The sequence below is a fragment of the Balaenoptera ricei genome, chromosome 5, assembly GCF_028023285.1.
Source record: "Balaenoptera ricei isolate mBalRic1 chromosome 5, mBalRic1.hap2, whole genome shotgun sequence".
NCBI classification, from domain to species: Eukaryota; Metazoa; Chordata; class Mammalia; order Artiodactyla; family Balaenopteridae; genus Balaenoptera; species Balaenoptera ricei.
The window spans coordinates 141,356,000-141,371,955 of NC_082643.1; the positions used below are offsets into that span (position 1 = coordinate 141,356,000).

General features: G+C 46.3%; 1 protein-coding gene across 8 annotated transcripts in view; it reads right to left on the reverse strand.

The window, feature by feature from the left end:
* The window catches only part of GRK4 (G protein-coupled receptor kinase 4), an 83,400-nt gene that overhangs the window by 25,703 nt on the left and 41,741 nt on the right, over window positions 1-15,956 (reverse strand). For 4 of the 8 annotated variants that reach the window (XM_059923700.1, XM_059923698.1, XM_059923697.1 and 1 more), the window contains exons 5-9: window positions 13,555-13,658; window positions 10,254-10,346; window positions 8,856-8,919; window positions 5,340-5,480; window positions 3,108-3,298 (exon numbers count right to left, since the gene is read on the reverse strand). In XM_059923700.1, the coding sequence (XP_059779683.1) occupies window positions 3,108-3,298; window positions 5,340-5,480; window positions 8,856-8,919; window positions 10,254-10,346; window positions 13,555-13,658 (593 nt within the window). Of the gene's footprint in view, window positions 1-3,107; window positions 3,299-5,339; window positions 5,481-8,855; window positions 8,920-10,253; window positions 10,347-13,554; window positions 13,659-15,956 lie in introns of those variants that run through there. The other 4 variants (XM_059923704.1, XM_059923703.1, XM_059923705.1 and 1 more) reach the window with 3 other exon arrangements.

Here is a 15,956-nt window from a genome sequence, read left to right on the forward strand (position 1 = left end):
TTAAAATTTTCATAGTCTTTCTGCCATATCTACCTGTATACATATTGTACTTTGTTATGAAAAATAATTCTTATAATTTAAAAGAAATCACACTATCAAAACGACAGAGGGAATTCCCTGGAGGTCCAGTGGTTAGGACTCCGTGCTTTCACGGCCAAGGGCCCGGGTTCAGTCCCTGGTCGAGGAACTAAGATCCCACAAGCCGCGCGGCACAGCCAAACAAACAAACAAACAAACGAGCACCAAAACAACAGAAAGCAAAGCACAGCAGCCCCAGAAAGGCCGCCCAGCAGCCCAGCCTGGGCTGCACTGAGCCTGGGGCTCCTTTCGTGGCTGGTTGTTTCAGGCACTTTATCTGAACGAACAGCAGAGAAGTATAGAGAAAAGAAATGAAACACTCCAGGAAAACTACGTCTGGAATAAAAGGCCCTCAAGTGATGCTATGGCTTTTTACTAACTTCTTAAGCTTTTCTCCAAATAAATAAATGTAAAAAGGCACAGCCTAGGGCCTGGTAGGCAACAGAAAAGCCACACACGCTTGCTCCTTCCTTCCCACTCTCTTTACAAACGCTCTGGTTTAGTCACACTCCTCTGTTCACTTTCTCCAAGATGCAAACACAACTCACGTCTCAGCTCACGTCTCCCCTGGAAGAACCACCCTCTTCCCCCTGTCCAGATCTTCTCAGCCATCCTTCCAAGTTGCAATCTAAATTCCAGCTCCTCCAGGAAGCCTTCCCTGATCAGGCCTTGGCCTAAGTTGAAGCATTAACCCATTACATTTAACTGCTTGCGAAACGCAGGCCCCTCTTTGGGAGACTCCTTAACTGCACTGCAGCACCTGCCTCAACGCCTCCATGGAGGCTGGAGGCCGCACTTGAAGGCCGTGCCCTCCCCATGCTACCGGGGCTCTCAAGGCAGCTCTGTGGGCAGGAGGGCAAGGTGGCCCCAGGCTCTCAATTCTCACTGGTAACAAGCTCTTCCCTAAGGATGCTTAAAGCCCAGCCTGAGTGCCCCCTCTTTTCGGACCTTTAAACTGCTGAAATAGTAGAGCATTTTTATTTGTACTGTCTCTGTGCAAAAAGCAAGACCATCTCTCTAGGACCTGGTCTGATAAAATCTGTCAAGTGGCAATCTCTGAAAATAGGTAAGAGTACATAAGAACCCCTATCCTTTGAAGCATGCAAGCTGTGCTTTAACAGGTCCTTGTTTAAAGAGGGCGGGGATGTACCATTAGAGCCTGAAAGCCATCGGTCATTCACTCAACAGACACTTGGTGGCACCTCCTGATGGCAGGTGTTGTGGACACAGTAGGGACGAGACAGACCTGCTCAGCTGGAGGGCAAGTGGGAGCCCACGGTAAAAGGATGGGGGAAATGAAAATCTTCCAACCAATCCAGTAATGCATCTTAACACCAGAAGCAAACAAAGGCGGCTCAACTGTACTTAACTGTAACAAACTAATTTCCTCTAGCGGTAAAACCGGAATCAAAGCTCCTCTAGGCTTGGGCCACGCTTCAGAGCCACTCCCTGTAAGGATGATGGCCAGGCCATCTCCATTCAGACGAACCCCTCTCCCTCTAGGGCAACCGTTCCCAGGGCAGCAGGCCACCCCTTGCTCCACAACTCACGCTGGGCGGGGCCGTGTCAGTCCCTCGGCCCAGCCTGGTAGCTGATCCTCAAGAGATACTTAACTTGGCTCTGGGCTACGAAAGACAAGGAAAAGTCAGAAGTTCATCAAAACTGGGATGGGTAAGATGAAGGTCTCCTAAGAAGCTAGCCAGCCAGAGGGACCCTGCCCCCAGGATGGGCAACATGGAGTGCTGTGAGGACGTGGTCAGAGGAGGCGGCTTCTGGAAAGAGGACATCCGTGTGCTAACTCCGCACGGTGGGCAGGAGCTGCTCAGAGTGAAGCAGGAGGGGCCGCGGTGCAAGCAAGGCATCCACATGGGGGAGCCGCACGAGCAAAGGGGTGAAGACAGGAGCACGCTGCACAAGCTCCAGGAGAGCAAGCTGACCTGAGGAAGATGCGATCTAAGCCACCGACCCTAGAAAACAGAGAGTAATTTGAGAAATGTTCAGGAGTGAGTTGGTGACCAAAGCCGGGGAGGATTTGGACTAGATGGGGAGGACTGGGGCAAGGGATGGGCAGACCCCTTGGGAATTTAGGAGAAAGGGCAAGGATAGACACGCCCATCAGGGAACGATGTGCATACAGCCGGTAGGTGGACGCACAGAGATGAATGCAGGGAGCTGCCCAGGGAGTGGCCAAGAAGAGCATCAGAGGCCAGGACTCCAGCATCTACAGGGTGGTGGAGGGACTGCTTTCCCTAAAACTTGATCTACTGATCACACGAAACTAATTCCAACTATTGTACTCAATTTTCTTTACTGAATTCTAAGACGAAAATGTATTAAAACACGTATTAGGGGCCTCCCTGGTGGCGCAGTGGTTGAGAATCTGCCTGCCAATGCAGGGCACACGGGTTCGAGCCCTGGTCTGGGAAGATCCCACATGCCGCGCAGCGACTAGGCCCGTGAGCCACAACTACTGAGCCTGCGCGTCTGGAGCCCGCGCTCCGCAACAAGAGACGCCACGATAGTGAGAGACCCGTGCACCGCGATGAAGAGTGGCCCCCGCTTGCCACAACTAGAGAAAGCCCTCGCACAGAAACGAAGACCCAACACAGCCAAAAATAAATTAATTAATTAATTTTTAAAAAAATGCTGTTAAAACACGTATTATTATTTTAAGACATCTGTTATTTTGTTGGGACCCAGTCCCTAGTCCTTAGCAGAACTGTCAAAATGTCTAAGAATCTTGGAAATGGGTTCTTCTCGTGCTTATGTGAGTAGCAAGACCATATTTGACCAACTTAAAACTATTATACTTACTAGAGATAAAAGAGAACTAAAAAGAAAACCAAGGTCCACCTCTGATTGGCCATATTTCCAGCAGTGTGCGAGCACAGCCCCAAGGGACCACCGCCCAGCGGCTCACTCATGGCCCTCCCGCCCAGGCCCCTAAGAGCGGCCAGCAAGAGCTTCGAGGTGGCCTAAGGCTCAGGAGGACCAGGCTTCAAGGCCCCTGAAGTCCATGCCATTCTTACCTGTACACAATTCTTTCCCTCTGCAAATCCTCCAAGCCACAGCACAGCTCTGCAGCATAGAAAATAGCTCTCTGCTCATCGAAGCCGGGGTTGCCCAAGTTGTAAATGTGAAACTTCAGGTCCCCTCCATTCATAATGGTTAGCACCAAGCACAAGGAATCTTTGGTTTCGTAAGTGTAGCACAAGCTAACCTAAAGACAACAGCATCATAAAAAACAAAACACAGAAACCTGCTCATTCATTGGGGATTTACTCCATTTGCTAACAATAATCCATGTTAGATTTATAATTAGAACACCCAACTACTGCTTGCTTCAGGGAAACATACACCGTGTGCCATCTTGAACCTTCAACTACTGAACATCTTACAGCTGCTCCGTATTGAAAGCAGAGAACCTTCTATGTCTAACTGAGTCAGTGTCAAACCTTCACAAAGACACCTAGGGTCACGATCCTCAAAGCTATGCTCTACTCACTGAGCACCTACAGTCCATACTTGCGGAATGTCTGCATTTAGCATAAAATTTAAAGACAGCTCCCAGCAGTGCAAGAGGGGTCTTGTGCTGCACACCCTTCCAACATTTTGTGTCGTCAATCAACGCTGGTGGAGGTACGGTGGCCTCTTATTGTGGTTTTAATTCTCATTCCTCTGTATATGCAAATACGGAGGATATATCGCAAACCGTTTTCATGTATAATACTTATTATCTACTTGGAACTTCTTTTGTGCAGTGCCTGTTCAAGTTTTTTGCCCACTTTTCTATTGGTCTGTATGCCATTTTACACACACGAGTGCACACACACACACACACACCCTTCTGGGATTTTGATTGGGATTGCATTTAATTCATTTAATCTATATGTCAATTCGGGGAGAAGCGACATCTTCACGGCACTGAGTCTTCCAATCCATGAACATGGTACCCCACCATTCATTTAGGTCTTCTTTAATTTTTTGTAATGGTATTTTACAGTTTCCAGTGTAGAAGTCTTGCACATTTTGTTTGTTTTTTTCCTAGATTTTGATGTTTCTTGGTGCTACTGTAAATGGTTTCAATTAAAAATTTTCATTTTCTAATTGTTTCATATCTAATTGGTGCCATATCTAATAACTTGGCCAAATTCTCAAATCAGTTTTCTAGAAAGTCTTGGACTGTCTACGCACACAATCATGTTGTGGTGGGGTGGGGGGGACTGGGGAGGAGGAGGAGGAGATGAACTCAACAGAGGTACCCGTCAGGACCTGCTGGTGGACCACAAGCAGGAAGGGAAAAATAGAATCAAGGACAAAGGAAAATATTTCTAGGTTCCTTGCGAGAGGCCAAGAATATAGAAACCAGAATGTTTTATTTAAGTAGAATAAACCCAAACTACTACTTTTGTCCCTTTCATAAAGCTAGATCATTTCAAGGTAGTTACAAAAATATGTTTAAAGCAACTCCAAGATGAGCCCATTTTATTTAAAGATTTTCACATAATGCACATAGGACTGACATATCATACACATTAACTCTTGCTATCACATTTAGATGATGGCTGTGAGGGTCTCTGTTTTGGAACATTTGTGCCCCAGCACAAAGCAGCTGACCTCAGTAGTGAGAAATAAATGACACCACGAATCCTTTTATAAATTGTCTTTCTCTCTCCCTTCGACATGTAATTAGGTGGAGAGAAAGCAGGTTTGGAGACGAAAACCACACAACTTGATGCACGGCCTGGAGCCAGCGTCCCTGGGCTCAGTCCTTACCTGCGACAGTAAGGGTGAGGTCTGAGGCCTCCTACAAATTGGGATGTGCTAGTTGAGGGCGAGCAGTACACCTGCCGGTGTCAGAAAGGGGACAGAGGTGGAGACACGAGGCCCACCTGAGGAGCCAGACGGGCAGAGAAGTGTCTTCAAGTCTGTGGCTCAGCTGGAGGCTGCGACAAAGCGCAGGGTGAGCTCGGCCGCTGCCACAGAGGATGGGGCGCCTTGCCAGCGAAGAGTCACTGCCAGACCGGGCGGCGGGGGACAGCAACAGATTCATAACAAATCGCCACTGTTTTACGTGTGTGTCCAGTGAGGACTGAACGGGGAAGAGGAGGGCTGCTCCTGGCACCTCTCCCCATGAACAGCCAGGAGAGCAAAACCCCGCACACGCTCAGCTAAGAAAAGGCACGAGCCCGGCAGCAGGTCTGCCGGAAAAATGCCGCTTATCCCGCACTCCACAGCGAGGACGGAGAGGAGATACTTACTACAAATCTACTGTGCACTTTTTCTAGGATTCTTTTTTCATTGAGAGCCATAGCTTCCCCTTTCCTCCTCTTTATTCTTTTCTTTTCTAGCTTTTTACAGGCATACATTTTTCCCGTGGCTCGCACTTGACAGGCACAAACCTAGTTTAAAAAGAGAAAAGAAAAAAGGCTTATATCTACCTGACAGTCCTTAGGCTACAAAAAGAAACCTGTGTTCTCCATGACAATTCCCTCTGGTAAAGAGCAGCATGGGATCTGCTGAGCCAAGACCACTGCAGTTGCGGTCACAGCAGGGTCCCGAGGCAGCTCCTTCTCTCACACCCTCGGGTCCCCATCTACGAAGGTAGCTGAGGCCACCAAGGGCCTTATGAACTCGAGGCTGGTGACAGTGGAACTCATGCACATGTGATCCTGCCGCATCTGCTTAATTTAAATATGTCTCCCTATTTCTTTCTACTTTTTGTACAAGAACAAAAGTTTTTGAGACTAAATATTCTTGATTTTTTTTAAAATTCAAGAATAAGCAAATGTACTTCATAGAATCCATAGACTTTCATGCCTTTATCCTACTTAATTAGTTCTTAAAGTAATATTTGTATGTTACCTCACATTATGAAAATTTTCAAACATAGACAAGTGGAGAGAATAGTACAGTAGGCCCCCAGGTACCAGTCTTTCAGTTTCCAGGCTATCAACGCCTGGCTGTCGTGTTTCCTCCGAGCCCCACCCACTCCACACCCCAGAGACACACACACACCCCAGAGACACACACACACCCCAGAGACACACACACACACCCCACAGACACACACACACACCCCAGACACACACACACACCCGAGACACACACACATACCACACACACACACCACACACACACACCCCAGACACACGCACCCCCCACAGACACATACACACACCACACACACGCCACAGACACAGACACCACAGACACACACACACATCCCACAGACACACACACACCCCACAGACACACACACACATCCCAGACACACACACACACACACACACCCCACAGACACACACACACACCCCAGACACACACACACACCCCACACACACACACCCCCCCACACACACACCCGAGACACACACACACACCACACACACACACACCACAGACACACACACACACCACACAGACACACACCACAGACACACACACGCCACACACATGCACACAGAGGATTACTTTAAAAAGTGAATATAAGACATGATATAATGTTATCCATCAATATAATAATTTTGATGGTAAAATATAAAGCTCATTGTGGAAAATATTGAAAGTATTAATAAGGACAATGATAAAACACCCAAAATTCCAAGATAACTATCATTAATATTTTGCTGTATAAGCTTCTAAGTGCCCCTTTGTACACGTATGTGCCAGAATATATACCTTGCTCCCACACAACCTCTGGTTTTTAGGGAAAATTGGGCTTATGTTACAGAACAGATAATATTTTATAACCTCCTTTTTTCATCTTACAGTGCGACTATTTTCTCCTCATTAAACGTTCTCCAAATATGTGACTATTCCAAAATTTATTTCATCATTTTCCTCCCATTAAGTCTCTGAACATCTCTTTATCGTGAACTTAAGTCCCTTTAAGTGGAGTTGCCAAATTCACTTTGCCTGAGGCAAAGGCGTCAGGCACTGCAAATCCTCAGATGCTCCCCACGACAACCAGTGGGGCAGGGATTGCTGTCCCCTCTGCAGGACGAGACCAAGGTGGGGAACCCAGACCACACAGCTGGAAGCGGTGGCACAGGAGCTTGACCGCAGGGCTGCGTGGGTCCTAAGGACGTGCTCTCTCCGCTGCACTATGCAGCCTCCAAAGCCACGCACAGGGATGCCCACGCGGCCCCCCTTCCACTGCGCCTGCCTCAGCACCCTACAGACCTGCTTTGGAAGACTTAGATCTTCAGTGAAAGCACTGCTGTTGACAAATAAGACCAAAATGTTGGCCTTTCAAATGCACTGGAAGAGGTGGCAGTATGTGGAAAAAGTAAATGCACCACTGGCATTCGGATTGAAAGGACCCTGAGGCTGTCTGCCTTAGTCACAGGGTTCTAACAGAAGAGAAATGGACTATTCGCTCCCCTCCGGGCCTGACGCAGCTACAGCACATCCAGAACAAGTCTGTGAAAAACCACAGTGGTTCATTTGTCCATACAACCATCTGTTTGGAAACACACGTGACTGTGTTAAAGAGTAATCTATGAGATCATAAATACACCAAGTCTTTTCACGACAGTTAAAACTTGCTAACGTGTTCCCACTGAGTCCACTGTTAAAACTTCTGTGTGGCCAGAGCTAGAACTTCATTCTTTTGTAAACACAAGACCCATGTGCTTAAAACCTTCCTCTGCTGTTTACAGTCTGAGCTTTGTCCTCGCAGGTGGAGAGGGGCAGGATGGCGTGAACCCAAGCGCTCCAGGAGCGACAGAGGAGGGTCCCCGCAGAAGTGTCTGCTAGGAAGGGTTACAGCAAGCATTTGGCCGGGTGATGTGCAGTGTCCTAAAAGCTCTCCAGAACGGTATCAGAGGACAACACTGCTGACTCTCCCGGGGCAGTGGCCACGTGGACCAATTTCTTCCCACGTCAACTGCGAGTGGATGACACATCTCCCTGGTGGCGTGACACCTCTGGGGCCGGTGCTCTAATTCATGTTAAGGGAACTCTGGTGGCTTTCGCTCTGGCCTTCAGTTGGAACTTGGGAGCACACCTGCTGCAAATCACACGCAGACAGTACAACCTGCTCTGACCCGACACACACTCTCAGCTCCTCTACGGCTCGCCTGGGTCTGGGGACTTAGAAAGGCTTGAACTGAAAGTGACCACTCCAGATACTTAGTGAGGCAACTGACATCTCCTTAAGTCACCTAAACAAAACTGCACAGGACTCTCTGTCCGCCTACCACAGTGGTCTCTATCTAGGAGTGCCATCATATTTAAAGACCATATCTCATGAATCTGTGGGTAGTTTCTTTAGGATTTTCCCAAATGTACACATTTTCTAACACCTTTCAATGTAGGTGTAAGGTACATACATGTCCGGAGTTGAGTTAAATGAGCATATTTAATAATATACGTTGTACTACGTGAACTTTTAGGCTAGTCCTAAATTAGGGAAATGGGAGTAACAGAAATTCCACCATATGGAAACAGAATAATCCTTTCAGTCAGGACAACCTTACTGAGCTTGAACACTGAACATGAGAAAACAACTTAAGAAATACGAAGTGAAATGTAAAATCACACAGATAGTGAATTATTTTTTTTTCCCGGATCTCTGAATTTTTTAAAAGCTTGTACCCTCTGCTCAAAGTTCAACATTAATTCTCATGGTTGTTAAAATTATTCCCAAAACACACAGTAAGGAAATGAATGTACTGGTAAAGTCGATACATTACCTGAAGATCACACTTTTCAGTTACCTTGCTGTCTACTTTTCTAGAAGTATTGCTTGTAGCTGGTCACATACTACTTACCTCTCCAAATCCGCCTTTTCCTAGAACTCTGTAATGTCTAAATGTGTTCTTTGTTACTGGTTGCCTAATTAATTAAAAAAAAAAAAAAAAAAAGCTTAAGGCCTCACATCACACTGCTATTTTGAAAGAGAAAAGCCTACCTAGCTCCTGTCCTAGCCTGAGTTAGGGAACCCCCACTGCTCCAAGAGGGTGCCCAGGGCAAGGGTGCTAGGCTCAGGGCCTGTGGCTCCCTCAGTGGGGCGGCTTTTCAGAGACAAGCACGTCAACATGTAAACTTGGTTGAAAACACGGAAGATAGTTGCAGAACAGTCCCGTTGTCCTTACTAACTGAACACAAGCCTGCAGCCAGCCCACACTATGAAATATGTCTGTGTTCTTCGGCATGGCTCTTGGGGCCTGTCAGAAAGCTGCTGAGGGAAGTGACCTCGACAGTGAGCTGCCTTGTGAAAAAAGAACCTCAAAGGCGATGTTTACACCAAAGCCTCAAAAGAAACCTGTATGAACAAGAAGTGGAAATTTAATAAATCAATAATAATTGTAATCGTAACTACAACAACAACAGCAGTGGCAGCTAACACTTTCTGAGCACTTATTTTGTGCACCAAGCACTGTGCTAAGCGTTTTGCACACGTTCCTCCGGTGACCCTAGCAGTCCAGGGGTGTGGATTCTATCATTACTTCTCTTCTCTTACAGAACAAGGACCTATAATTACTTCTCTCCTCATACAGGCTATGTCACTGCCTGAAGACACACAGCCAGTAGGAGGCTGAGCCCACAAAGACTCAACCACCACATGGGATTACGTTTCTGTGAACCTAGAATATGGTTTACTTTCTAACTACTGCACCAACAGGGCTAACTGCCATTTTAAAAAGAGAAAACAGAGTTCACTGGATCCAAAGAAATTGTGTAATGAATATTAATAATTTCTGTACAAAAATGCCATATAGGGCTTCCCTGGTGGTGCAGCGGTTAAGAATCCGCCTGGCAATGAAGGGGACACGGGTTCGAGCCCTGGTCTGGGAGGATCCCACATGCCGCGGAGCAGCAGAGCCCGTGCGGCACAACTGCTGAGGCAGCGCACCACAGCTACTGAAGCCCGCGTGCCTAGAGCCCGTGCTCCGTAACAAGAGAAGCCACTGCAATGGGAAGCCCACACACCACAGCGAAGAGTAGCCCCCGCTCACCGCAACTAGAGAAAGCCCGCGCTCAGCAACAAAGGCCCAACACAGCCAAAAATAAATAAAATAAAATAAATAAATTAAAAAAAAAAAAAAAATGCCATATACAACCCAAGATTTCCAATAGTATTCTGACAGATGGAAAACTATACATCAATCAGTATGCAGTAATGGAAGTTACTACTTGTTTTTACTGAATTTTAAATTAGAACATACCTTTCCAGCCATTTCCATTGTAAAAATCGAGAAAAATATGAGCTTTCTTGGTATTCTTCAAATGATTCTCCACTTAAATAGTCATGGACAATCCTAGAAAAAGTTTTTATGCAATTATGTACATTTGTTGCATTACAAAATGAAAACAACTGTGTTTTAGTGCATAAATGAGCACTGGATATGGGAAAGGGAATCATTACACACAATTCAATACATTGAATTTTGCAGTTACAGAATTCCACACCAGTTTCTAATGCTACCAGTAAAAATATGAAGGCAAGAATTCAAAAGAAATAAAATCAATTTACCTTCCCAAAGTCAGAGGTTCTTTTTATGTATATGAATATTAGTGAAATAATTACTTGATAAAAATAGTCTACCAGTAGAAAGACAAGAGTTTAAAATATATTCAGGGACTTCCCTGGTGGCACAGTGGTTAAGAATCCGCCTGCCAATGCAGGGGACACGGGTTCGAGCCCTGGTCCGGGAAGATCCCACATGCCGCAGAGCAACTAAGCCCGTGCGCCACAACTACTGAGCTTGCGCTCTAGAGCCCACGAACAACAACTACTGAGCCCACGTGCCGCAGCTACTGAAGCCCGCGTGCCTAGAACCCGTGCTCCGCAACAAGAGAAGCCACCGCAGTGAGAAGCCTGCGCACTGCAACAAGGAATAGCCCCCGCTCGCCACAACTAGAGAAAGCCTGCACGCAGCAACAAAGACCCAACGCAGCCAAACATAAATAAATAAATAAATCTATTTATTTTAATAGATAAATAAATAAAGCACTCAATATATTATTTTATGCTACACATTTCTTGAAGAAATTGTATGCAATTGGCCATGCTTCTGAGGTTTATTTATGATTTATTATAGTAGTAATACAAGTTTTACTTGGGGAGTAGACGAGGGACAGAATGCAGCCTGTCATTTAAAACGGCTCTTTACTCAATGAGTATCCGCTGAGTGACCGCAAGCACTGTGCTGACGCCGGAGCGAATGTCACCTCGGGCCGTCCTGAAGGCTCTGACGGCTGGTCAAGAAGATGGTTAAGTCAGCGGCCAGCTAAGAACCAGGTGTCACCAGGGTTCCCGCAGCTGCACCAGGGGGGCTGCAGCACACTGACCCTGGGCCAGGAGGCTGAGGGAGACGGTCTGAGCCAAAGCAGAGTCACCCCGACAGAGAGAGAAAGGAGCCATGTCCCGGGCACGGCAGAGTCCAAGTGGGAGCGATCACGGCCGCCCGGAAAGTTGCTACTGGATCGTAACTGAGGAGGCTTTGGGGATAATGCCAGCATCCACACTGGTTTTAGAATTCTGAGCAAGTCATTTGATTTGCTTCACTTGATTTTGCAAAAAAGAGGTTATTCAGATGTTCTTGGATTGACCAATGTTATAGCACAGTGATTCTCAAAAAGTGTTCCGAGGATCCCTATGGGTTCCGAGACCCTTTCAGGGGGTGTTCAGTAATGAAACTATATTTATAATAGTACTAAGACATGAATTACCTTTTTAAAACCCCATTCTCACAGAAGGGTTTTCCAGAGGCCACGAGACAGGTGACAACATCTTTGCTCTGAAGGATAGTGTAATGTCTCTGTGTCATCTTATTTCTTAAGAACATAACCCACATAAACAAAAGCTCTTTGGGTCCTCAATAATTTGTAAGAGTGTAACAGGGTCCTGAGATGCTGCCACACCAATCCTAGAACTGCACTTGTCCTGGAGGCCAAGCCCTCACTTCCCAGTGGGGTGAGGACAGGGCCCAGCCTTGCCTCCGGGGTTCCTTTCCCTCGAGATCATGTGGGCAGCTCAACTCCAAGCCTTTCTGAACCAGTTTAAGAATTCCGACACTATCAGCTCAGCTAAATCGTCTTTATAAAGGTACTTAAGCGTCTCCATGAAGGAACAACACAAATACCAACCGATTCTAATACATCTGTATATTTCACAGTGTATATAAATTAGTAAGATTAATGACTATAGTCAACTTACCAGTGTATCTCAATTTCACTTCCCAGTACTGCTTACCTCAAAAACAACAGACTCTGCTCCGCTGCCCTAGTCTGGCAGATAAACCTACTGCACACAAGTTTTAAAAACTATGACATTTAAAACTGTGCATCAGTTCAGCACTGGTTTTTAATATGTTCATCTTGACGACCCCCACTAACCCTCGCGTTGTGCTGATTCTCAGCACAGCTTCATGTGGAAAACAGGGAGCACAAAGGAATCATTTACGTTCATTATACAGCATCAGGATTCTGGGATCCAAGACGAGAAAAGAAGGTTTGGGGGGAAAACAAAGGCTGTAACAATACTGAGATGAGACAGAATAATAGAAAACACTGAAACTCCTAGACTATACATGGTATTGTGCTGAAGTCTCCAATTAGCCGACACCTTGCAACAGCCGATGGCAAATGGCCATTAATAAATATCTAGGGAGTGACAGTCATCAGTCGAATGAACTAAATCAAACAGAGAGATGCCTGGGTATCAACACTCGTTTAAAGATCAGCAACTGTTAAGTCGATGTCTTGAAATTTACACACAGAGAAGGCAGAATTTCTGACCAGTCTCATATGGTCACGTGCAACGCCCATGTTTGTCAATGTCAGGATAGAATTTCAGCGTCAGAAGCTGGAATAGGAAACAAGGATCCTCTCCAGAGCTCTCAGACACACGGCCCCACTGACACCCTGACGTCAGACCCCTCGCCTCCAGAGCTGGGAGACGGTGCACCCGTTTCCTCAGCCACCCAGTGTGTGGCACTTCATCACGGCAGCCCCAGGAACCCGACATCGGTCCTGACAGAGCAGGCTCTCAACAGACATCTGTTGAGTGAATGGATGAGTGATAGCCGAATGTCTTTGTAAGTATACAAATGACTCCATGTTTTGGGCCAGGTCACCTCAGAAACCATTCTTTCTTTCTAGGACACAAGGAAGCTGAGTTCAGCCAAAGTGTTCTGGCTTCGGATTCTCCTGTCCTTATTGCAAAGATCTGCAGAAAAGATATTTTCAGCGAGTGCCAAGGTCTAAAAACAACATTTTATGGGACCCTTTTCATCCCAGAGCAAGCACTGCAGAAGGCTGTGCCGAGGGGCCAGGGCAGCAAAGTCACGCTCGTGACCGGGCGCTCCAGGGTGTCATTATGTCGTGTAGTTGTCACTCTTCACCTGCCTTTCTGGTGAAGGGGACCACTGTGGCCTGGAGAGGACACTCACGTGGAGAAGCTGCTGTGAGCCCCGTCTGGGGCGGAGCCCCAGGATGTGTGCAGGGCCAGCTCGACCCACTCACCGAGTGCATTCCTTGAAGACGTCTTTGGAAGGGTCCTCCTGCAGCTGTAGTCTGCACTCCTGCACAACGTGGCCCGGTATTTCTGGTAGAGGGGTTGCCGAACTCTTAAGACAGCACAGACCAAATGCATGACAATTAGTGATTTCATAATTTACCAACTGAAAACAGAATCTAACGCTTATTGTACCACAAAGTGTATAAAATAACAGGTCAGAGGGCCACCTTCACCCTCCACCCCAGCCTCATTCTCCAGAGTTCAGTGTGTCACCTGCCTCTTCAGACCATTCCTATGCAGGGTCCCCAAGGGATATCTGCACACCCATCTTCACAGCAGCATTATTCATGATACCCGAAAGATGGAAATAACACAGGTGTCCGTCAGTGGGTGGATAGATAAACAAAATGTGGTCAATCCCAACAACAGAATATTATTCAGCCTCAAAAAAGAAGGAAATTCTGGGACTTCCCTGGTGGTCCAGTGGGTAAGACTCTGTGCTCCCAATGCAGGGGGCCCGGGTTCGATCCCTGGTCAGGGAACTAGATCCTGCATGCATGCCACAACTAAGAGTTCACGTGCCGCAACTAAGAGTCCGCATGCCGCAATGAAGATCCTGTGTGCCGCACAACTAAGACCCGTCGGAGCCAAAATAAATATAATAATTAAAAAAAGAAGGAAATTCTAATACCTGCTAAAACCTGGATTAACCTTGAGGACATTATGCTAAGTGACATAAACCAGTCACAAAAAGATATAGTATATGATTCCACTTACATGAGGTCCCTAAACTAGTCAGATTCATAGAGACAGAAAATAGATGGTGGGTGCCAGGGGCTGAGGGGAGGGGCAAGTGGGGAGTTAGTGTTTAATGGGACAGAGTTACAGTTTTGCAAGATGAAAAAAGCACAGGAGATGGATGGTGGTGATGGTTGCCCATCAATGTGAATGTACTTAATTCTACTGAACTGTATACCTAGAAATGGTTCAGACGGTAAATTTTGTTTTTTTAATCATAATTAAAAATGTAAACACACACACTCAGAAATATGCGCATTTTTCCCTCATAGAAATGGGATAAATATATATACAGTTTTGTAAGTATATGATGAATCCTACAAAGCTACCCTGCTTTCTTTAATGACCACATGGTTTCCCAGAGCATGGGTTTCTGTTTCTCTTAACCATTCTAGTTGCCAGTTTTCTCCACTGCAAACACCACTGCCATGAACATCTTTGCACAATTGTGTCTTGTTTTTGGTTTTGGGTTTTTTTAAATTAATTAATTAATTTATTTATTTATTTTTGGCTGTGTTGGGTCTTCATTGCTGTGCACGGGCTTTCTTTAGTTGCGGCGAGCGGGGGCTACTCTTCATTGCGGTGCGCGGGCTTCTCACTGTGGTGGCTTCTCTTGCTGTGGAGCACGGGCTCTAGGCGCACGGGCTTCAGTAGTTGTGGCTCGCAGGCTTTAGAGCACAGGCTCAGTAGTTGTGGCGCACAGGCTTAGTTGCTCCGTGGCATGTGGGATCTTCCCGGGCCAGGGATTGAATCTGTGTCCCCTGCATTGGCAGGCAGATTCTTAACCACTGTGCCACCAGGGAAGCCCAGGATACACGCATTTTAAACGTTGATATTTATTGCAAAATTGCCCTCCAGAAAGCCTCTAATCACTCTACATTCTCACCAATATGTCCCCACGCACCAGTTTCCCATTCTCTTAACCCTCATCCAGAGAATTCTGAAAAAAGAAAACACATAGCAAAAAACTTGTCCAGATTTATTGAAAAAAACACACAGGTCATGTTCAACTGCACATTTAATTTGTCATTAGAAATGAGAAGTGCAGGGCTTCCCTGGTGGCACAGTGGTTAAGAATCCGCCTGCCAATGCAGGAGACACAGATTCGAGCCCTGGCCCGGGAAGATCCCACATGCCGTGGAGCAATTAAGCCCATGTGCCACAACTACTGAGCCTGCACTCTAGAGCCCACAAGCCACAACTACTGAGCCCGCGTGCCACAACTACTGAAGCCTGTGTGCCTAGAGACCATGCTGCACAACAAGAGAAGCCAGTGCAATGAGAAGCCCACGCACTGCAAGGAAGAGTAGCCCCCACTCGCCGCAACTAGAGAAAGCCCGCATGCAGCAACGAAGACCCAACACAGCCAAAAATAAATAAATAAATAAATAAATTAAAAAAAAAAAAAAAGAAATGAGAAGTGCATTCTACACTCATTTCTGCCTATGGTATAGCTGAGTAACTACAGCAAAACTTTGTATTTTCTATAAATCAAAGCAGCTATTTCATCAAAGATGCTGAACTACTGACAGACATATACAACAAGTATACTCACATTTTCCCCCCAAAACCAATAATATTGTTATAACTAATAATGATTAATAGCTGT